The sequence below is a fragment of the Callorhinus ursinus genome, unplaced genomic scaffold, assembly GCF_003265705.2.
Source record: "Callorhinus ursinus isolate GAN/ISIS: 27379988/994484 unplaced genomic scaffold, GSC_fseal_2.0 scaffold26, whole genome shotgun sequence".
NCBI lineage: Eukaryota > Metazoa > Chordata > Mammalia > Carnivora > Otariidae > Callorhinus > Callorhinus ursinus.
The window spans coordinates 3,778,304-3,801,177 of NW_027397088.1; the positions used below are offsets into that span (position 1 = coordinate 3,778,304).

At 44.0% G+C, this 22,874-nt stretch overlaps 1 protein-coding gene across 3 annotated transcripts; it reads right to left on the bottom strand.

Annotated features, from left to right (window-relative positions):
- Positions 1 to 3,973: 3,973 nt before the first annotated feature.
- Positions 3,974 to 19,727, bottom strand: SERPINB9 (serpin family B member 9). 3 transcript variants are annotated; one of them, XM_025891067.2, is made up of 7 exons: positions 19,397 to 19,727; positions 17,004 to 17,181; positions 13,452 to 13,589; positions 12,972 to 13,089; positions 11,321 to 11,463; positions 9,825 to 9,980; positions 3,974 to 8,546 (listed from the first exon to the last, which is right to left on the bottom strand). In XM_025891067.2, exons 2-7 carry the CDS (start codon positions 17,169 to 17,171, stop codon positions 8,142 to 8,144), a joined length of 1,128 nt encoding a protein of 375 aa, XP_025746852.1. In that variant the 5' UTR covers positions 17,172 to 17,181; positions 19,397 to 19,727; the 3' UTR covers positions 3,974 to 8,141. The 3 variants fall into 3 exon arrangements, with proteins under 3 accessions (XP_025746852.1, XP_025746853.1, XP_025746854.1); XM_025891068.2 differs by lacking the exon at positions 19,397 to 19,727 and adding an exon at positions 19,241 to 19,390; XM_025891069.2 differs by lacking the exon at positions 19,397 to 19,727 and adding an exon at positions 19,225 to 19,375.
- Between the last annotated feature and the right edge of the window lie 3,147 nt (positions 19,728 to 22,874).

Sequence of the window (22,874 nt, forward strand, 5' to 3'; positions counted from 1 at the left end):
TGAGAGTGCTATCAATCCCACAGCTTCCCCCTCCTCCCTCCTAAACGGTCGGGCAGCTCTTGCTCCTCCTCTTCCGGTTCCAGCGATTGGGCCTCCGCGGGCGGGAGGAGGGGTGTGGAGGAGTCAGGGTGGGGGGAGTCGGAGGAGGGGAGGCGGGGCCTGGAGGGCCGGGGCAGGGCCATTCGGACCCGGAGGGGCGGGGCTTCGCCGGACAGCCTGAAACCTGGTGCACACCGCAGAGCTGCTGTCTCCCATCCCAGCACCCCGAGGTCTGGACCAACCTGGCTTCACTCCAGGCAGTTCCTACACCGAATACCGCTTCATCCTGTCTACCCAGGCCAGAGGTCCCAGGGTGGTGGCGCAAGGTCTGGGGCATCAATAAGCCATCCTTCCTTGGAGAGATCAGAGAGATCCTCGCCCTCCAGCCCGCTTCGCCTGAAACTTCGGCAATAGAGCCTCCTTAATGTTTAAAGAAAACAAGGACAAAACACTGGCAACCTAACGTGTCCGCTGTGGAACAGCTAAGCTGCCGGGAGGGCATCTGGGCAAGGCTGGTGAACAGGGAGCCCATGCATCTTGGAGTCAGGGTGCCTGCTTTTCACAGAGGCTCTGCCACGCTCCCTTCTGACTTTGCAGTCTGAGAGCTCTGGCTTCATTTCCCTTGCCAGCTTTGAACTACCTAAGTGAACCAAGTTGCTTAACTTCTCTGAAGCTCAGTTTTCTCATCAACATTTACCTGCCCAGGTTGCTGTGAGGACTAAGAAAAGTAATGCATGTGCAGTGCCCAGCACAGTCTCTGGCGCATAGCAGGGTTTCACAAATGCTAATTCCTCCTTCCCCCCAAAAAGGAAGGGATTACTAGATCTCATTTTTCTCTACCTCATAGTTTTTCAGTGGAGTTTATCAGTGGAGTCCACCTCTCCTATGCTGAGGCCATCTTTGCCTGGTTGTTGAGAAGTGATCCAGAAACATAGGCTTGGGGAATGTTGGAGCTGGAAGTCTTGTTCAAATGGACTTCCTTATTTCGCAGCCCTGGAAGGTCAGGGCCTGGCTCCCACAGCAGGTAGTGGGGAGGGAGGTATTAGGACTCAGCCTTCTCACCTGAGGATTTGCATCATGGTCTGGGACTGGAAACTCCCACTCTTCCTGCCCACATTATACAAATGACCTTAGTTCCTGAGACGACAGAGAAGCAGCTCAAACCCCAGAGAACAAGGAAGAAAGGCTGTTGGTCCCTGCAGTCACCACTCCCTTTTAGAAGCCTGGCAATACTGTCAGGTGCTTTTGACCTTCACTGTTGTGTGACCCAGCTCTGTGAACTTTATCCACCCTCACATCACAATCAAATTGCTCTCTCATTTTACAGGCCAGGAGCTGAGCCCAGAGAGGCCATGCAACTCTAGTTTGGCCCATTTGGGTTTGTTGGGATCAATATTTGCACTCCCTGCACGTTTCTCCTGGGCAATATCCAAATGTCTGGCATATCCAGGGGACATGAGTCAAGCCCACTTACAGAGTTTCTATCTCTATCTCAATCCATTTGTCTCTTGCCTCTCTCCTCTCTCTCTCTGCATGAGCCAAACTCACTCAACAGGCTCTGTCTTCCCCTGCTTCCCCCATGCACAGGGCTTGGGGGAGTGGGTCCTAGCACACCATAGCTCTCTGAGGAAGAATCTCTCACAAATACCCTTTCAAAAGCTTCTCTAATCCCTCTTACCTGGGAGAGGTCTAAAGATCTGGGTGATGTCCTCTGGGAGAGACATCAGTCACACATTCCACGAGAAGGAAACTTCCCCTCCCTGCACCTTACCCGAACCACCCTGTAATTCACTGCAGCTCATCACAGTGCCCTAGCCAGTGAGGCTGATGAGGGACCATGAAACCTTAAGTGACCCTCAGACACCAGGTCTGTAGAAGACCTGACTGAAGACACTGCTGTCCCGTGAGCTTTTACAAACACGAGGGCTCCTTCTGTCTTGCCCAGAGTGCTGGGTTCCAAAAGCGCCCTCTTTTCAGCCTTTAAAGCATCCCTGACTTTTTCCTCTCGGCAAACTACTCATGGAATTTCTGATTGTTCCCTTGCCTGGCTGGTTAATGACCTCAGCTCTGACATTTTTTAGCCCTGTTGGTGTTTGTTTTAGCCTTGAGCATCTACTATGTTTGTGTTTCAGGCAAAACTAAAAGATTCCCATGGTCATATCCTGTTAGAACACGATTCAGAAAAAATAGTGTTTCTGTTTCCCTTGACAGCCAAGGATTAGAAAGTTGAAATGCTCTCTCAAATCTCACAAAACCCAGAGTATGTACCGGGCTTGTGTGATTGGTGTTGTTCAAGCAGCGCCAGCTTCAGCAGCATGGGACCTGTGGATTTGCAAAAGACCCCGCGCTTGCAAACGTCCTGTCCCTGACTCGATACTGTCCTGAAATTCAAACAAGGAACCTCATTTTCCTTTGCAGTAGGCCTCATAAATTGTGTAGCTGGTGCTAGGTGCTGGGTGCTGGGGGTACAACTGTGGGACAACTCCTGCCCTCCAGGACTTTACAATCTTGGGCAGGTGGGTGAATAGTTCATTTACATTCAGAGTACCAAAAGTTTCAGCTTCAAAGAATTAAACACACAGGCGGAGTAGTTCACCCACAAGGATTAGTGAGTGTTAGCTACTGATGGAGGGTTTGGGGCTGGGGGCGGTGAATGGAGGGGGAGGGGTGGGGAGGAAGGGTTTCAAGGTAGAATGTGGAAAGCGTGAAGCCCCAGAGGAATGACAGAGCATGGAAACAATCTATCATCAGGAAACTGTAAATAGTCAGGCTAGAGCTGAGGATTGTCCTTGGAGAAAGGCAAAGGATGGACAGGAGAGTGGGCTAAATTAGAAAGTGTCTTGTATTAGCCTGCTCAGACTGCCATAATCAAATAGGGCAGACTGGGCGGCTTACACAACAGACATTTATTTCTCACAGTTCTGGAGGCTGCAAGTCAGAGAGCACGAGGTCAGCAGGGCTGGTTTCTCCTGAGGCCTCCCTGTGTGGCTTGCGGATGGCCGCCTTCTCACCGTGGCCTTTTCTCTGAGCTTGTTTGCCCTAGTATCTCTTTTTTTTTTTTTTTTTTTTTTTTTAAGACTTTGTCAGACAGAGAGCAAGAGCACAAGGAGGGGGAGCGGCAGGGAGAGGGAGAAGCAGGCTCCCCGCTGAGCAATGAGCCCGATGCGGGACTCGATCCCAGGACCCTGCCTGGGATCATGACGTGAGTTGAAGGCAGACACTTAAGCCACCCAGGCGCCCTCTTCTTCTTTTTTATAAGGACACCTATCATGTCAGATTAGGATCACACCCTTCTGCCGCATTTAAGGTTAATTACTTCCTTAAAGGCTCTATGTCTCAACATAATCCATTCTGAAGTACTGGTGGGGGTGTGTGGGCGTTGACATGTACATTTGGAGGGAACACAACCCAGTTCCTTACTGGTTAGCTCTCTATGTGGGCGTTTAATCTTTATCTTTTATTTTTCTTTTTTTAAAGATTTTATTTATTTATTTGACAGAGGGAGAGGGAGCGAGAGCAGGAACACAAGCAGGGGGAGCGGGAGAGGGAGAAGCAGGCTTCCCGCGGAGCAGGGAGCCCGATGCGGGGCTCGATGCGGGGCCCGATGCGGGGCCCGATGCGGGGCCCGATGCGGGGCCCGATCCCAGGATCCTGGGATCATGACCTGAGCCGAAGGCAGACGCTTAACCACTGAGCCACCCAGGCGCCCCTAATCTTTATCTTAAAAGTCTTGTGAAACCACTCCTCCTCATCCAGACAACCCTAGGGGATATATGGGCAAAGTATATTAAGTCAGCTCACAGAACAGGAAATAAAGCTTTGAAAAATAATTAAAAAAAAAAAGCTGGAAATGAACCTTATTCATGAAAAGAGGAAGATACATGTTTGACTGACATTCTTATGAAAATTTCTTCTAAAAGCCAAGAATAAAATATTTTAAAGCTGTTTATATAGATTTTATTTCCGTTTCAATACCGTGTCACTCAGAATTACACATGTGGTTATATCCTAGAGTTCTTCCTTTGAATTATGTGCAGATCACAGGATTAGATTTTCCTAGTTGAAACATTAAATAATATTGAAACACAGAGAGTAAAAACTGGAAGTTTTCCTCCCATTCCCCCTCAAAACCTTTCCCAGAGATAACCTCTGTTAAAGGTGAAGGCTTAGCCTTTTAAACTTTTTCCCAGACTCACATACATGAATTTACGTGTAGACATACAGGTCTGTTCACATAAATGCGTGCATCATGCTAGGCACGTTGTACTGAAAGCTGTATTTTTCATTTAATTTGTTTTCATGACCTTTTTCAGGAACTGCATATAGACCCTTCACAATTTAAAAAATGTTCTGCAGAGTATTGCATAATATAAATGAAATAAATTCTTCTCCTATTGTGGAAAAAATAAAATTCAAACAGTTAAATTGTAAGGCCCCCAGTCGGTGTCCCTGAGAAGTGGAGAACTGCTTGGTGTGGAAAAACCCACACAACTGGTGTCAAAAGTATTTAGTAGGAGGAGGGAGAAACGGTGTTTCTCTTCGTTTGCTTATATGCCACCCATAACCAGATGAGGGAAAAATGCTCTCACTTACAATTATTATAATGACAATAAAATTTAGAAATACCATAACAACAAAAACAAAACTATGTCTCTCTCTCTATATATATATATATATATATAGAGAGAGAGGGAGATAAAAAAGATTTGAATAAATGGATACTCCTCACATTTCCCGAACAAGACTAAACCCTGTAAATAGATTAATTTATCCCCAAATTTATATGTTTAATGTCACACTAATCCCTCCAAAAAATACCAAAGTTAAAAACATTATTTTGAGTATTGCAAAATTATTCTGACGTTCACCTTGAAGAATGAAGATGAGAAAAATCACTGTGAACACTGGGGAAAAACAGATTATTTACAATTAATGTTGAGAAATTGGCCATTTGTAAATAAATACAATTGTATATTCTCCTGAATGTCAACAACACAAAAACAAATTTCAGATGGATTAAATAGTTCAATCAATTAAAAACATAACAGTTTAGAAGAAAATATAGGTGACACGCTGGCTTCAATGGGAAAGTATTTCTAAGAATTGAAAGCAGTGTCAAAAATCACTACGGAAAAAAACCTAGATTTGACTATAGGAATAAAAAAACCCTGTTCATTAATAAAACATCATAGCAAAATTTATGAAAAGTTTCTCACCAATAAAAGAAATACAATAGGTGTGTATGCTTGTATAATATATACTACAGAGATTTTTTTACTCTACGTAAGTAAAACTTATAAGTTGTTAAACTATATATATATATATATATACACATATATATTTTTTTTTTACTCAACATCATCTATCCATAAGACTGAATGTACACCTACTTTGTACTTTGGTCTAACTCATACAGTGTCACAAAGTATGCCCACATCTTCATTACCTATTCCCATTGAGATGGACACTTAGGTAGCTTCCAATTCATTGCCAACATAGATGAAGTTGCAGTGAACCCCCTTGTGCCCGTACCTCTGGGGACCTGTGCAATGACATCACTGGGCCACACACCCAGAAATGAGCACAGAGCAGACACCAATTGAGTTCACTGCCAGATTGCTTCCTATCTGGGCCATATTGGTTCTTGTTCCCATAAGTGCTCCTAAATTTCCCTACTTCCTGGCTGATGCTGCATGGTATCCAACTTTCTGACACCAATCCGATGGATGCTGAGCAGTATCTCATGGTATTTTATTTGTATTTTTCTGATTACTAATTGACTGCCTTGTTCTCTTTGATTTGCAGGAGTTCTTTGTATACCCTAGTGTTAATTCCTTACTGATTTTTTATAATATTTTCTTTCAGTCTGGTTATGGATTCCATTCATGGAATGGATTTGATATATATATGCCAGTTGTATAATTTTTCACCTTATCACTTGTTTAGATATTATTTTTTAATCTATTATCAACATCCTTTTGCAATTCAAAAGCAGTTATAGGTGTTGAGACAATTGATACCCCTTTTGCAAAAAAATTAAGTTGGACCCTACCTCACATCGTATACATCAAAATGGATTAACGTTCTAAATTTAAGAGCTAAAATCATAAAAGTCTTATGAAAAAAATAGTTGTAAATTTTCGTGACTTTGGATTTGACAAAGGATTCTTACATATGATACCATAAGTATGAGTAACAAAAGAAAAAGTAGATAAACTGGACTTCATTGAAATTAAAAACCTTTGTGGATCAAGGGCATTATCAAGAAAGGGAAAATATAACCTAAGCAATGGGAGAGAATATTTGCAAACGATATATCTGATAAGGGTCTTGTATCCAGTATATATAAATAATTCTTACAACTTGACAACGAAAAGACAACCCAATGAAAAAATGAACAAAGGACTTGAATAGACTTATCTCCAAAGAAGATATCCAAATGGCCAGTAAGCACATAAAAAGATGCTCAACACTATTAGTCATAGGAAAATGCAAATAAAACACACAATGAGATTTCACTTCCTACCCACTTACAGAGGCCACCATTTTTTTATAAAAAGAGGGGTGGGAAATAACAAGTGTTCATAAGGATGTGAAGAAACTGGAACCCTTAATACAACAGCTATCCAAACAAATACATGTATGTGCATGTTTGTAGAAGGATTACTCATACATAGCCAAAAGATGGAAACAAATCAAATGTCCACCAACGAATGAACGGATAAACAAATCTTATGCTACAGCTATATGGTGGAATATTATTCAATCATAAAGAGAGATGAAGCACATGCCACAACATGAATGAGCGTGTCATCCTGAATAAAAGCCAAAAACAAAAGGCCATATGTTATATAATTCATTTATATAAACTATCCAGAGTAGGTAAATCCATAGAGATAGAAAGCAGATTGGCAGTTGCCAGGAGTTGGATTGGGGGTGGGGGGAGTAACTGCACAGGGTTTTCCTTTGGGGTGATGAACATTTTTTGGAACTAGATAAAGGTGGTGGTTGCACAACATTTTTAATGTACTAAGGCCACTGCATTGTTCACTTTAAAATGGTTAATTTTATGCTTTGTGAATTTCACCTCAATAACAAATTCTTTAAAAAGGCCCCAATAATGTCACTGATATCTAATCACTTTCTTAAAAAATTACAGAGCTCATCTATGATCAAATTACTTACTGCTGCATTGTACATGGCACATAGACACGTAAAATATAGTCCCAACCCCTGAGGAATTTAAGGTCCAGTTGGAGAACACAGATGATTAATAAATAAAGCAACCGCCATAAGAGAAATGCCCTCCCTCGGTATGCAATGAGAGTTCAAAGATGCACACCTGCTTATGTAGAAAAGGAAAATTTTCCTGGAGATGACATTGGAAATGAACTTTAAGAGTTGAGAGGAATTTTTGTTAGAGTTGGAGGTGGAGAAAATACAAGAACAGAAGGAAAGGGGCTCCCTACAAGGGGATCACATGATAAGTTTAAGGACATTACCTCGTCCAACCTGGCTGTCATAAAAGCTACTCTGGCATGAGTATTAAAGACCAGGTGTCAAAAGACCATGACTCTGCCCCCTTTGTCTCCAATGCCTGATGCCCTGTTTGCCACCTACTTAGTGAGGCATGAATGTCAAAGATAAAATAAAAATGTGCATTAAAGCTTTCTAAAAAGCCCATGCACCAGGCAGAGTATAAAATAATAGCCTCAGGTAGCAGCATTTATTACTACTGAAACAGGCTAAGGCAAGTATGCAACCAGATTTGAGGTACAAGGCAGAACACAGTGTCACTAGAATGAATTACAAGGGGAATGAGGGGGCAATAAGTCTGGGGCCATCTAGGGAAACTTTGCATTCCATCCTATAGGATTCGGACTGCACTTTAAATACTACAGGGAAGCATTAAGGTCTCTTGTCCCATGAACTTGGCTAAGTAGGGCAAATGAGTGGTCAGGATGGGGAGAGCTGGGCGTGGAAAAGCATGGGATCGAGATGCTGGAGGCATGTGCCCTCACCTTTGCACTGCGCTTCGAAGGCCCATCTTCCCAGGGTATGGAACAGGGCAGGAGGGCACAGAAAGAGGGGAATGCTCACCCTTACGGAGAGGAAAACCTGCCACAGAACAGAATAGTGTTGGCCACATTGTGCCTAATGAAGAAAAGGAAGGGGTGGTCGGCGCAGAACGTGGGGCCAGAATCCATGCAGCACTCCACAACCAAGATGGCTGAAGCAGCCGCGGCCTCCGTGCCTTCCTCGTTCACCTCCACAAAACTCTTGTGCACAAACTTGGACAGACACAGATCTCTCTCGCCTGACATTGCCGAAAAGTCAGCCTCGTCCTCCTGAAAGGCATCAACCATTCCCAGACCCCGGAGCACAGATTCCATGTCATAATCCTCTTCCAGCTGAAATCTCGGAAGGAAAACTTCCACTTCGGTGCTCTGCATACGGTCTGGCTTGGTCCAGGCTCTGAATTTCTCCAAAGTGAGATTTTTTTCCACCTGAAGGACCAGAATTAGACTTTAAAATTCATACTTCCATACGTAAGGCCACGCACACCCACATACCCTTCCTCCTCTCGGAGATGGGTGGTAATTGTCCCATGGAACCAGGGGCACCTTTCTGCGCCGGGAAATTTCTGAGATCTCGGACTTGTGCTATTCCAACGGCGCTCCCTTGCCAAGCAGGCAAGACGTGAGGCAGCCCCGAGGCATAGAAACAGCGGCCGGTCCTCTCCTTACCCAACAGTATCTACAAGCCATCTTTCATCCTGACAACACTCAATGCCCCGCTGACTGTGATATTCTTTTTCTTTTTCCTTTTAACTGTGCTTATTTTTTGAAGATGAGACATTGCTGGTAAGAAAAACAATTGGAAAAGAAAGGGCTCTTGCTGGAGCAATTTGATTTGCCAGAGGTGCAATCCTGTGTACATTCATTCTGAAGAAGAGATGTCACGTGGCAAAGACACACAGAGAGCCCCTGGCTGCAGCTCGGCTCACGCAGGCCCCTTGGGACACTGGGAGTGCTGTGTGGTCCTCAGCGCCCGGGCCTAGAAGCTCCTGGGCCCAGAAGCTCCTGGGCCATGGATGACTCTCACACTAGGGATCCATGTTGAAAGGAAGCAAAGTGAGTTGGGAGTGCCGTCTGGGGCTGTTTCTGGCCCTGATCTCCTGACTTTCGAGGTCTTGATATTTAAAATATAATGCAGGGGCGCCTGGGCAGCTCCGCTGGTAAAGTGTCTGCCTTCAGCTGGGTCATGAGCCCGCGCTGGGCTCCCTGCTCAGTAGGGAGTCTGCTTCTCCCTCTCCCTCTGCCTCTGCCCAACCCCCACTGTTCATGTGCACTCTCTCTCCCTCTCTCTCTCTCAAATAAATAAAATCTTTTAAAAAATAAAGAAATAAAATATAATGCTAACAACGATTATGATAATAATAATGGATCATATTTATTCAGGGCTTATTATGTACCAGACAATGTGCTAAAAGCTTGTTACTCGAACCACCCCCATTTTATCCTCATAGTAACTCTCAGGCAGATGTTATCACCATCCCTGTTTTCCATGTGGGAAAGCAGAGTAAAGAAATTTGGCGAGATCACATAGATAATAATGGGCGAAGTAGGTCCTGAATGACAGTTTGGTTCCAAAACGCGAGGGTCTGAATACTGTGCTCTGTTTCCTGGTTGCCCACATCATTGACTTAAAAGGTAAACATAAATGTTCAAAGTGGTGCTTGAGTTCCAGCAGGAAGGATGCAAAGGGCGCCCTGGGGTTCTCACCAAGCTTAGATCCACGTTGTCGTCCGGGAGCAGAATGACCATGCTCAGCTCCTTACCCTCGTAGGGCAGCTCCAGGACCTGGGTCTGCACCTCTTTAATATAGGCAAGCTTAAACGTAGCTTCCTGAAACATCATCTGCACTGGCTTTTGCTCCCTCTGACAGGAAGAAACATGAGCATGGAATTAAAAACAGATTATGGTAAGAGGCAATAAAAATTTCCAAAGGAGCTATAATTGACTCCAGGAGTGTTTTCATCACCCATGATGGAAACGATATTCGTGTGCTAGTTCCAACTCTTTCCTATCATCGATACGAGGCATCTATGGTAAACAGAAATGGCGCTAGCCTAGGAAAGGAGATGTTTTATTCAGCAAAATAAACGTGATACTCTGCATTTCCCACAGGAGGAAATCAGATTTTCCTCATGTAAAATATGCCTGGCAAATATATCTAAGGAAACAATATAATCAAATATAATGAAATAGAAAATTATTTCTATTTAACTGGAAAAAGTTTTTATGATAAAGAAGAGACTGAAGAGTTTCACAGCAGTGTGACTGGTGGCATAAGGAGACAGCCCCTCAGGAAGCAGTCGGCCAGCAAGTAGAAAGAATTACGTATCTCCTCCTGTATTTAAATGCAGTCGTTTCAGTTCTGATACTCTAATCCAAGGAAATAGTTTTCTAAAAATACAGAAGAGGTATATGCACGCAGAAATTAATTGGACTACTATATTCATTAAAGTTTTAAAAGTTGATATGGATCAGCTATTCTAAAAATTAGAATAGTTTCTAAAATCATAGCTAGAAAAGTTGTCCCCCTTCCACTTTTGTAACTAGAGGGCTGATTATGTAAAGTACACTTTATGCCCCACCCCCCAAAAAAAGGTTTTACCTGTACAGTACAAGTTTCCTAATTGCATTAAAATGGTATTTTTTTTTTTTTTTAGGGGCTGGGAGATTTGGCAAGCTATTTTAATGCCTGCCTGAACCGAAGTTATACCTCAATAGCAAGACTGACATCTTTGTCAGTTAGTTTTAATATTAGAAACTTTTAATACTAGATTAATAGTGATTAATTAACAATAATTCAAGTCTATACTTATTTTAATTTTTCAAATATCTGATTAAAGAAATATTCACTCCTTCTATCCACTTGCCCAACACAAACACATATCTTACTTCCTTAACACGTTTTTTGCTTTCTGTTAAGCAACTTAAGCTTAGAGGAAAAGTCTTAAGTTTCCAGAACTAGGTGGCAGCAATGAATGTAGGAGAAATTATCAGAGGTAGTAGGAATAGTAATAAAATGCAAAAAATCAGAGGCAGCAAATAATTTTTATTTCTCAGTTCTTTTCTCCTGAGTTTAAAATTTCATTCAGAAACGTGTTAAGTTTCAAAATTATTTCTAACCAATCATTTATGCCTTTACAAAGTTAACTTTTTCCATTCAATTTCTTCATGAAACTAGAAGGATTTTGGAAAGCTTCTCTCACCTGGTTTATTTTAAAAGGCATTTCCCTTGTGTACATTTTGTTGAACTGTTCATTCCACCTTCCTTTGAAGTAGATGGCATTGACAAGAACCAGCCTGGTGTGTGCATTGATTGAGTTACTTGGCAATAATTCTCGAATTTTACCTTCCAAGAAAAGTAGAGAATATATTCAGTTGGTTTTTTACAGAAGTGTGATGAATAAATCGTAATAAGGCTTACTGACAGATCCTCAACTATTAATCAAGAACCAAACATTCTTTTCTTTTCCAAATTTGGTGAGCTTGGATTGCTATGTGCAGAAATGAAAAAAGAACAATCCACACAAGTGGTTTTCATGGTCAGGTCATCAATGCTGTGGGTACACCCACAAAATCCATGACGTTGAAAGGTTTCTAAATCACTCAGAGAAAACACTACATGAGGTCAGATAGCAAGGCAAGCGGGAAATGAGAGAGGGGCTGGGAGGGACTTAGGTTCTCTCATGTCCTAAAATGGAGCGTTTGGTTTAATGCACCAAAGGTACAATGCGTGCTAACATTCCACAACCATGTCCACATGTCAGAGGCAGCCAGAATGAATGACTCAAAGGGGATATAGTTGACAATGGGCAGCATGGGTGCATTGAGGAGCTTCTGGAAGCACCTGGAAGAGATTTCATTATTTGATCCTCTAAACAAAATACCAGACATTCCTGGAAAAGGTAAGGTGGGCAAGTGAAAGATACTCCCTTCTTCCCTAGATATCAAGTTGTACCTTTCCAATGAACTAAGAACATCCCTGCTAATTCCCTGCCTCCAGATGGCATAAGTAGCAAATATTCCAAGAAGAAATGGTAGCAATAACTGCTAACTCTCTAAGGAGAGACAAACTCTTGTTCTCTATTGTCTGACTTATTGATAGAAATAGGACTGTTCCTAGTGGTACTAAGTAGAGTTGGTGCAGAGGGTCCTGAATGGTTCGAACGTCGTTGATCGTGCGGGCCAAGATCAGAACACACCACTCTGTAAAACAGAAACAAATAAGGCTCAACGCCAAAGAAAGGATGATTTCATTCTAGAGAACTGATCAGCTGTGAGAGAGCACCTGCATTTGGCCTACCAAATCTAGGCTTATCAAACCTAATTAAGGGAGCGTACGTGGAAGACATGAAAGCAGCAGCAGAATAAGTAAGCTTAATGTATAGGGTGAAAGTGGTGGTATGTGAGGTCCACAGAGAATTTCGAAGCCCAAGTGTATGTCTCAGAGAAGATCTGACCAATAGCCTCCTTCCTACGGAGGTGATGAACTCCCCCAACATGTGAATGTTATAGGCCAACTGAAAGTATGTTTCAGTGTAAGTTATTAAACTGGAAATCCAGCCTATGACTTTCTTTGGACATTTGTATCAGTCTTTCTTGTCCCAGGAGAATGGACAAAATTAAGTCTCTGTGGTTGAAAACCTGAGCATCTGATCAGAACCCTGTGAGTCCAAGAAGTTTCAAATACACCAAGAGGCCCAGCCCGTCAGCAGGCCTCTGACCATCTGAAACACTCGTGAAATCAGAGCATCAGGAAAAGCAAGGGGAGGAACAGGAAGGGGAGGAGAACCAGGGGAAAGATGAGAAGGCAGAGGGAGAAGGAAAAAGAAGGGGGTAATAACATGTAATTCTGACCTTCAGTCTTTTTTGAGACCCAAGTGTTGATATGTTTCCTGCACTGCTCCACAGCACTGGCAAAGGAAAGCTGCTCCAGCTCAGCACGGTAGAACCGAAGACAGGATTCCTTAAAGGTCTTTGGAGGGAAAAAGAGTTCAAATATGGCTATATTCCTAAATAAAGTTCAGGTTCCAAGAAAATTGGAATCTTACATACGTTTTATCAAAATGAGTATATATCTCTTAAAAAGTGGTCATATCTTAGTCTACTAGGTACCAAAATATCAGAGTCTATAAATAGGTAAGTACTAAGCCACAAATAACCAGAAATGGATAAGTGAATTTTAGAAGTAGTCAAATTTTAAATAATTCAAGGCACAGTGATAGCATTATGATTTTTTAAAAAAAAAAGTTTACCATAATTTTCAGTTCTCCAAGATCTTTCTTTCAGACTCCATATTTTGATTACAACTTTTATTGTTCTGCTGACTCAACTTACCGGGAGGAATTCACAAGTCTTTTCTCCAAAGAGCCTGTTGGCCGTTCTGAGCAAGTACTTGGTGCCAGGTTTGTTCACTTCAGCAAGAAGTGACTGGAAATTCTGATGAATGTCTTTCTCTGTGCTTAATGAAAGCACCTGTTGAGAAAAATAATTTTAAAATTTATCAAGATTGTTCTTTGGGGGGCAGCTGGGTGGCTCAGCCAGTTAAGTGTCTGACACTTGATTTCAGCTCAGGTCAGGATCTCAGGGTCATGAGATCAAGCCCTGCGTCAGGCTCTGCACTCAGTGTGGCGTCTGCTTCAGATTCTCTCTCCCTCTCTCGTTGCTTCCCCCCCTCCCCCAGCTGCTTGCATACTCTCTCTCTCAAAAAAAAACAGATTGTCTCAAAAAATCTGTAAGCAAAATTCTTTCTTAAATACTCTACAAAATTTTCCTTTAAAGGACACTGTTTTCTCTTTTAAAAAAGGATATTACATTCATTTTAATTGCAGATTTAATACATACTAGAGCAGCACTATGTGGGATGAGGAGAAGATACAGAGAGGAAAGGACAGAGAGAGAGAGGGAGAGAAGAGAAAACAGGGGAGTAAGACAAAATGGATGAAAGACCTAAATGTGAGACAGGAGTCCAGCAAAATCCTAGAGGAGAACACAGGCAGCAACCTCTGTGACCTTGGCTGCAGCAACTTCTTGCTAGACACGTCTCCGAAGGCCAGGGAAACAAAAGCAAAAATGAACTATTGGGACTTCATCAAGATAAAAAGCCTTTGCACAGCAAAGGAAATACTCAACAAAACCAAAAGACAACCGACAGAATGGGAGAAGATATTTGTAAATGACATATCAGATAACGGGCTAGTATCCAAAACTTGTAAAGAACTTACCAAATTCAACACCCAAAAAACAAATAATCCAGTCAAAAAATGGGCAGAAGACATGAACAGACATACCTCCAAAGACACGCAAATGGGCTAACAGACACACGAAAAAGTGCTCAACATCACTCGGCATCAGGGAAATACAGATCAAAACCACAATGAGATACCACCTCACACCAGTCAGAATGGCTAAAATTAACAAGTCAGGAAACGACAGATGTTGGCGGGGATGTGGAGAAAGGGGAATCCTCCTACACTGTTGGTGGGAATGTAAGCTGGTGCAGCCACTCTGAAAATACCCTATGACCCAGCAATTGCACTACGGGGTATTTACCCCAAAGATACAAATGTAGTGATCCGAAGGGCTACGTGCACCCCAATGTTTATAGCAGCAATGTCCACAATAGCCAAAATATGGAAAGAGTTCAGACGTCCATCGACAGAAGAATGGATAAAGAAGATGTGATATATATATATCACATTGTGTGTGTGTATCCACACACACAATGGACTATTACTCAGCCATCAAAAAGAACGAAATCTTTCCATTTGCAATGACCTGGATGGAACTAGAGGGCATTATGCTAAGTGAAATAAATCAGACAGACAAATACCATATGATTTCACTCATATGTGGAATTTAAGAAACAGAACAGATGAAAATAGGGGAAGGAAAGTAAAAATAAAATAAAAACAGAGAGAGAAGCAAACCATAAAACACTCTTAAGTACAGGGAACAAACAGGGTTGCTGGAGGGAAGGAGGGTGGGGGATGGGGAACTGGGTGATGGGCGTTAAGGAGGGCACGTGATGGAATGAGCACTGGGTGTTATGTGCAACTGATACTAAATTCTACCCCTGAAACTAGTAATACACTATATGTTAACTAAATTGAATTTAAATTAAAAATTTAAAAATTAAAAAAAACCAGGGGAGTAAGAATTGGCCTTTCTGCCTAAATAGATATCTATTGTTTATAGGTAAGTAATAGGAAGGGGCACCTGGGTGGTGCAGTCCGTTGAGCATCCAACTATTGGTTTTGGCTCAGGTCATGATCTCAGGGTCATGGGATCGAGCCCTGCGTCGGGCTCTGTGCTTTGTGGGGAGTCTGTCTGGGAATCTCTCTCCCTCTCCCTCTGCCCCTCCTGCTCGTGCTCTCTCTCTCTCTCTCAAACGAATAAGTAAACCTTTAAGAAAATAAAAAAGGTAAGTAATAGGAAAGAATGACAAGGATAAGAGGGGTTCAGAAAAATGGGCTATTACATGGGCGCCTGGGTGGCTCAGTCAGTTAAGCGACTGCCTTCGGCTCAGGTCATGATCCTGGAGTCCCGGGATCGAGTCCCGCATCGGGCCCCCTGCTCGGCGGGGAGTCTGCTTCTCCCTCTGACCCTCTTCCCTCTCGTGCTCTCTCTCTCTCATTCTCTCTCTCTCAAATAAATAAAAAATCAAAGAAAAAAGAAAAATGGGCTATTACAAAATCTTGCATCCCAAGGAAAACATTAAGTATGAAATGTACCCTATATAGAGTAAAATTTGCTTCTAAGATTACCAAGGAAAAAAGAACAACAACACATACAGTTAAAAGCATGAAAAGTTCACGGAGAAATGAGCAGAAATACAATCAGTGGGGAAAACATCACTTTCAGTCTCTGCCAGTGCACACAGAATCCGAAAGCTAGTTCTTTGAAAGAAGTTCCCTGAGTGCTATGAGTAGTAATGTGTATTTAGCATATTCAGTGCCACCGCCATCCAGCTGAGTACAGGAGGATAAGGAATTTCAATGTCTCTGAATACAAAGTAACCAGACAATCTTCAGGTTCTCAAAAAAAGCTCCCAGAGGGTTCATCAGTTAGCCTAAAAACACAGAAAAGTTCAGTAAGCCCAAAGAAGCCCCCTTCTACACGGAATCCTTCCTACCACAAGCTGAAAAATGATTGACATGAGTAGTCACCCCAGAAAGGGCTCTCAAGGGAAAAGAAAGTTATATCAAAACAAAGAGCCCCACTGACTAACACACGGATAGTGAAGATGTGTGTGGGGGCATGAGGTAAGCTTTTAGGTTTCAACTCGGGCACATGTCCCCTACCTACTCTATAAAACCCCTTCAGGACAGGGATGAATTCTTAATCATTTTCAGATGTTTGCTGAATGTTTAGTCCACATGCCGTCTGTATATGCAATAAAGATGTGCTTTTTTACCCACTTTGCATATTTTTGTCCATCCCCTTACTGAGCTAGGAAGGCATGGTGGTGTATTAATGACTTGAAATAGATATGAACCTCCCCTTCCTTACTAAAGAATAATTATAGCTATGAAATCTTTTACTCCAAAAATGAGAGCTCTCAGCTGCTTAGAGTTCCAAATAATTTCAGTATCATTTCCCAAAGATAAAGTGCTAGGATAAAATTCTGATAGTCTTATCCAGGTTATTAATAAGGGAACTTGCCCCCAAAAATATCTCAGGGAAGGAGACTCCGAGCCTTGTCCTTTGTGTCTTGGTCCCCAGGCAGTCCCACCTGTCAGACATAAGCACAGATGTATGTAAACACTGGGCACCCCTCCCACCCTGCTTTAGCTTTATGGCAGTTCTGGAGCCTGAGGTTTGAAGCTGGGTGATGGGACATAATAACCAAAAAGGCAGTCCCTTCTGCTGGGTGACAAGCAGGTTTACCTGGGCCATCTGGGCAGCAGTGTTTCCTTTTGCCCCCAGGAAGACCATGGCCAGGGCTGAGGAGATGCTCACAGGAGAATAGAACACGTTGTGTGAAGGGTTGTCTTGACACAGTATCTTTAAAAGCTGGATGGCAAAGGTGCCATTTGCTTCAGAAAGAGCGTCCATGATGCAGGGTCTGGAACCAGAGCATAAAGAGAAAAGCTGCTTCAACACCCCCCCGCCCCGGCCAACGTTATTAACCTCACATATGGCAGTTTGGGAATTGTACGGGTTGTTTTTTTTGTTTTTGTTTTTGTTTTTTTTAATGATAAAGCTCATAAATATTTTAAGTTGAAGGAAAACCCATTTACTATTGCTCTCCATCCAAAAAGTAAGTCAAAATATTAAGATAATTAGCTAAGTGTGGTACTGGCAGAAGATCGAACCAGCTTGAGAGCCTTGGGGAAAATGAAGAGCACCAGCTCCTGGGCACAGACACACAGCACTCAGCCTCCTGGGCACAGACACACAGCACTCAGCCTCCTGGGCACAGACACACAGCACTCAGCCTCCAGAGATCAGGGAAGTCCAATCTTCTCCACAATACTTTCTTTTTCCATACATTTATGGAGAGAACTTCTGAGAGTTTCAGTTATGCAAAAGACCACAGTCTCCCCATCTATTAGCCGATTCTTGAGAAATGTTTGAGATGCTGGTAAGCGAAGAGAGACAGGCTACAAGTGGGTATGGAACTGGCTGTGAGGCCAGGACCTTTCATCTACAGTGGCTGGAGAGCCAATGTGCTCTCCTGCTGAGCAGCCCTCAGCGCCGCCCCCCCTCCCCCATGGCCAATTAACACCCAACTCAGAGCGCCTGACCATTGCTAGCGGCTAGGCATCACGTGATCCTCAGACCTTGGCACTGAGGGTGAGGAGTCTGGGCGTTTTTGTTTCACAATTTTTTTTGCTAACTCAGAAACACTGATTTGGGAGTTTTGCTCGTTAGTCTCAGAAAAAGCCACTACAGTGGACTGTGCATGAGAAGGCGAAGAGCAGCCCCGGTGGAACACCAGAATGGAGAGGTAAGGAGGAACAGAGAAGGGTCCAAGAGAGAGCAAAATCACTGAGAATGGGGAGGCCAGTATCTAGGTAGCTACAGAGGTCAGAAGCCTAAGTGTGAGGGGGCAGGTCTGCTGACCACACACCGCTCCCATCCCCCAGCCCACATTTCTCCAGGGAATTAGCTAAGGGTGGAAATGACACCCTCACTCACCCAACTGCTGGCCTCACACCCTGGGAGACCTCCCTGACTCCTCCGACCCACCGCTCCTCATCCCCTCAGGCCCATCACCAAGGTTTGCCTTCTGCTGCCTACATGGCTCTTGAACCAGTCTACTTCTCTTGAGCCTGCACCCAGTCTAGACCACCTGATCCCTCTCCCCGCGGACTGAGCCACCACCCCCCCTTCCATCCAGTACACTCCATTCTGACAGGAAAGAGGACCCTTTCAGCCTTCCTCTAAAACCTCACAGGGCCCTTAGTTTAAGCTCGAAGCTCACTTCATTTAAATGGCTTATGCCCCACCCGTCCGCTTCCTCGGCCTCCAGCCTCGGCCTCTAGCCATCCTGACCGCCTTTCTTTCCCTCCAAGTCACCCCTGGGCCTTTGAAAACACTGTTTATCCAACTCCGCGCCCCCCAAACTGATTAACGGCGCCCCCCGCACTCAAACATCCCGGCCTCAGGAGGCTTCCGAAGGCCCGCCCGAGACAGGTCTCCCGTCACCCGCTCCCCTGACCCCCAGCGGCCCCGGCACCCGCCCCTGGAATTCCTGCTTTGGCCCACTGTGGTCCCCCCCAGACTGGAAGCTCATTGTGTAAGGCCTGCCGGGCGAGGGCCTGCAAGAGAGCTCAGGAAACGGGAAGGACTCCAGGAATTTGTGTGGAAGGCCCGCAAGAACTTGGATTTGCAGCGGCAGACTGGTGATTTTAGCAGGGAAGAGGACAAGTAGGGAGATGTCGTTCCGCGCATCCCTAGGAGAGCGAGGAGGTGAGGAAGCAGGGCCGGTGGGAATGCGGCTGGAGGGCGGCGAGCCCGCGTGGAGGAGGCGTGCGAGGGGCAGAGAGAAGACGGGGGAGCGCCAGCGCCTGGGGCTCGCTGGGATCGGGAGGCACGGGCGCCGCCCAGCAGCTGCGCCACCGAGCCCACCGAGCAACTGCGCCACCCAAGCCACCCAGCCCACCGAGCCGCTACGCCACCGAGCAGCTGCGAAGTGAAGGGCTCTCTTTCTGGCAGCAGGGAGAGGGCCAGGTCGGCTCGGGTACGCTCGCGTCCTTGCGTCCTGTCTCCAGGCCGGAGCGCGGGGATTCTCCTCGTCCGCGGTCACCGCCCTGCCCCGGAACGCCCCCACTTGCCCCTTCCGGCACCGCGCCGCTCCTCCCTCCGGGCCCGGATCCCGACGACTCCAGGCCGAGCTCCGCAGCCGCTCCGCGGGTCCCCACTCGGGTGACTGGCACCTGCAGGATTCCTCCCGCACCCAGGACCCGAGACCACCCCTAGGCTTCCTGGCACGGCGGGGGCGGCGCGTGGGCGGTGCCTGGGGGGCGGGGCTCGGCTAGAGGCCGGGGTGTCCCTCCCGGCGCTGGGCGGGGGCCTGGGTCGCCGACACCTCCAGGCCCCCCTGACCCCGCCGCGCGACTGGGACCCTGCAACCTAAAGGGCTGGCGGCGCCCGCGGTCTGCCAGAGGCCTCCGCTCTTCTCCCTCCTCCTCTGCTCCCCCACCCCGCCCCGCCCAGGCTCTTTCTCCCCCTCTGCTCTCCAAAAAAAAAAAAAAAAAATCTTGTTTTAAAAGAAAAAGTATACAATTCAGTGATTTTTAGTCTGTTCACAGAGTTGTACAACTATCACCACGATCTAACTCCAGAACATTGTATCACCTCAAAAAGAAACACCGTGCCCATTAGCACTTACTCTCTATTCCCTCCTGCTCTGGTCCCCCCCGGCAACCAGGAAGCCATTCTGCCTAGGTTCGTTCGCCTATTGTGGGCATTTCCCATAGATAGAATCATATATGATAATAGAGTCTTTTGTGACTGCCTCCTTTCACTTAGCACAGTGTTCTCAAGGTTGATCTTTACTGGTTCAAGGTGACAATCATCTGTATTTCATTTCTTCTTATGACTGATAATATAATAATATAAAGTGCGTACACATATATATCCATTTTGACCATTCATCAATTGGGAGACAATTGGCTGTTTCTCTCTTTTGTCTGTTATGAATAATGCTACTATGAACATTCACATATAAAATTTTGTGTAGACATCTATTTTCATTTCTCTTGAGTCTATACCTGGAGTGGAATTGTTAAATCATATAATAAGTCTATATTTAACTTTTGGAAGAAATGTCAAAACATTTTTCAAAGCAGGGGCACAATTTTACCACCATCATTGTATGTGGGTTTCAGTTTCTCGACATCTGTCTTTTTTAATTTTAGCCATCAGAGTGGGTGTGAAGTGGTATCTCATTATGGCTTAGAGTTGTATTTCCATAATGATTAATGTTGAGCACTCAAAAATATTTTTCAAAAATGAAGGTGAAATAAAGCCTTTTTCAGACAGACAAAATCCAAATGCTTTCATCACCCACTGACCTTGCACTTCAAGAAGTGCTGAAGTAATTCCTTCAGGCAGGCAGACTAAAGATGACAAAGAAATAAGGATCTACCCAAAGGAAGGAGAGCACTGGAAATGAGAACTATCAGGTAAATACATATAAGACTCTTTTTCTTATTTCTTAAATGTCTTTAAAGGATAACTGTTTTAATAAAAAGAGTAACAGTGTATCATGGGGTTCATTAACACGTATGAAAACAACAGCACAAAGGACGGCAGAGTCCAATTCTAAAAGTTATGGGGAAATGCAAAGTACCCCAAATAGCCAAAACAATTTTGAAAAATAAGAATAAAACTGGAGGACTAACATTACCTCAAAACTTATTGTTAAGCTACAATAATGAAGATGTTGTAGTATAGGCATCAAGAAAGACATTAGATCAGTGGAATCAAATATAGTCCAAAAATAGAGCCATATGTATATGATCAATTGATTTTTGAAAGCGGTGCAAATACAGATCAGTGGAGAAAGGATGGTCTTTTCAACAGATGCAAAATGAGCTCAAAATGGATCATAGGCCAAAATGTAAAATATTAGGGTATAATATTTCTTGAAGAAACTTAAGAGATAATCCCTGTGACCTTAGCTTCAACAGTTATTAGATAAAAAGCACAATACATAAACAAAAAAAGGTTGAATAAACTGGACTTCATTAAACTTAAGAACTCCTCTTTGAGAGGCACTGTTAGCAAAATGAAAACTCAGACCACAAGCTGGATGAAAATATTTGCAAATCATATATCTGATTAAGGACTTGGTATCTATAAGAACTCTCAAAATGCAATAAACAAGTGCCTTTCCAGTCCTGTGGATTAAATTTTTTTTTCCAAATCCATTTTAGAAAGCACAGCCCCTGAAATGGATGTGGTCTAACAGGGAACACAGTCTATCTTGGTATATTTTAATAAGAGCTGCAATATAAATGATAAGTGGGTCAGGTAAGAGGCTGATGAACTGTGAATCCAAATTTGAACCAGGAGCAACCATGCTTCAGTCCAAATCAAAGAATAAGTCAGTGGTAGCATAAGTGGGAGTGTAAATCAGTACTTTTTGGAGACCAGTTTGAAGAAGCCTCAAAAAGTGCCCAACTTTTGTCTCAACAGTACTGTGTTTAGGAAAATTTCCTTTAGAATATTAAGGATGTAAGCAAATAATTAGGATATTCGTAACAGTGCAGTATATAATATAAATAATTTTAATTACCCAAATTGTCTACGAGTAAATATCACAAGAAATATGGACAATCCCACCATGGAATTGTATGCATATCAACATTGACCATGTGGAAAGATGATCACCTAGAGGAGGGTTTATAGTAAGGAGGGGCTACGAAAGTCTATGACTAACTTGTGGGAAAAGATGATTATAAGTTTATATTCACATACAGATGTTGGTTCAAGACCCCCTGGGAGCTTCCCTGGTATGATCTGAAACCAGCCTCATGTTCAGAGACTGGGGAGAGACTGAAGAAAGAGGCAGGCACTCCAGCTTGGTAGGTGGCAGTTTTATTAAGCAAAGGAAACTTACATACAAGGCTTGTCTTGGGCAGCAGCAAGATGAATGGATCCCCACAGCCACCCACCAGATCTTCAAAAGTTTATAAAGAGGCCTTAACTGGGTTCAGTCACATATACCATGCAGGTGTTTTCCACACCACATCAGTATCTCAAGACTATGTCCTTGGGGGCAAAGGCAAGCAAAGCCCACATTCCAAGGACAGGGGGGAGGCTGTCGAGCCTCCAGTGCCAGTGTCCAGCTCGCGACCTTCCCCAACAGCATAGACTAGGGAAGGAGATACATATACGTGTATCTCCCCATCAACAGTGGTGATCGCTAGGTGTGGATTTGCAGACAACTTAAATTTTCTTCATATTTTCTACAGTTTCTAAATTTCTGCCACAACACATACTCATTTGTAATCAAAAAAGGTATTAATGTAGGGAGGTCCTTTGTTAAGCAAGGGAGACGCTTGAGCTACATGTGGGATTACACGGGCCATGGCTCCCAGGAGTTGGTGAGTTTGTGCGGGTTTCTTTGCGGGCTTTAGGAGAACCAGGCAGAGTTTTGTGTGTGGTTCCAGGGTACAGGGATGGAGAGGACTGTGGGCATCCGCTTCAGAGGTCCACCTCCTAGCCTGAAGCTCATTGCCGAAGCTCATTGCTAAGCCCCTGGGCCTGTATCTGAGTTGTTTTCACAAGGGACTCTCTGAGATG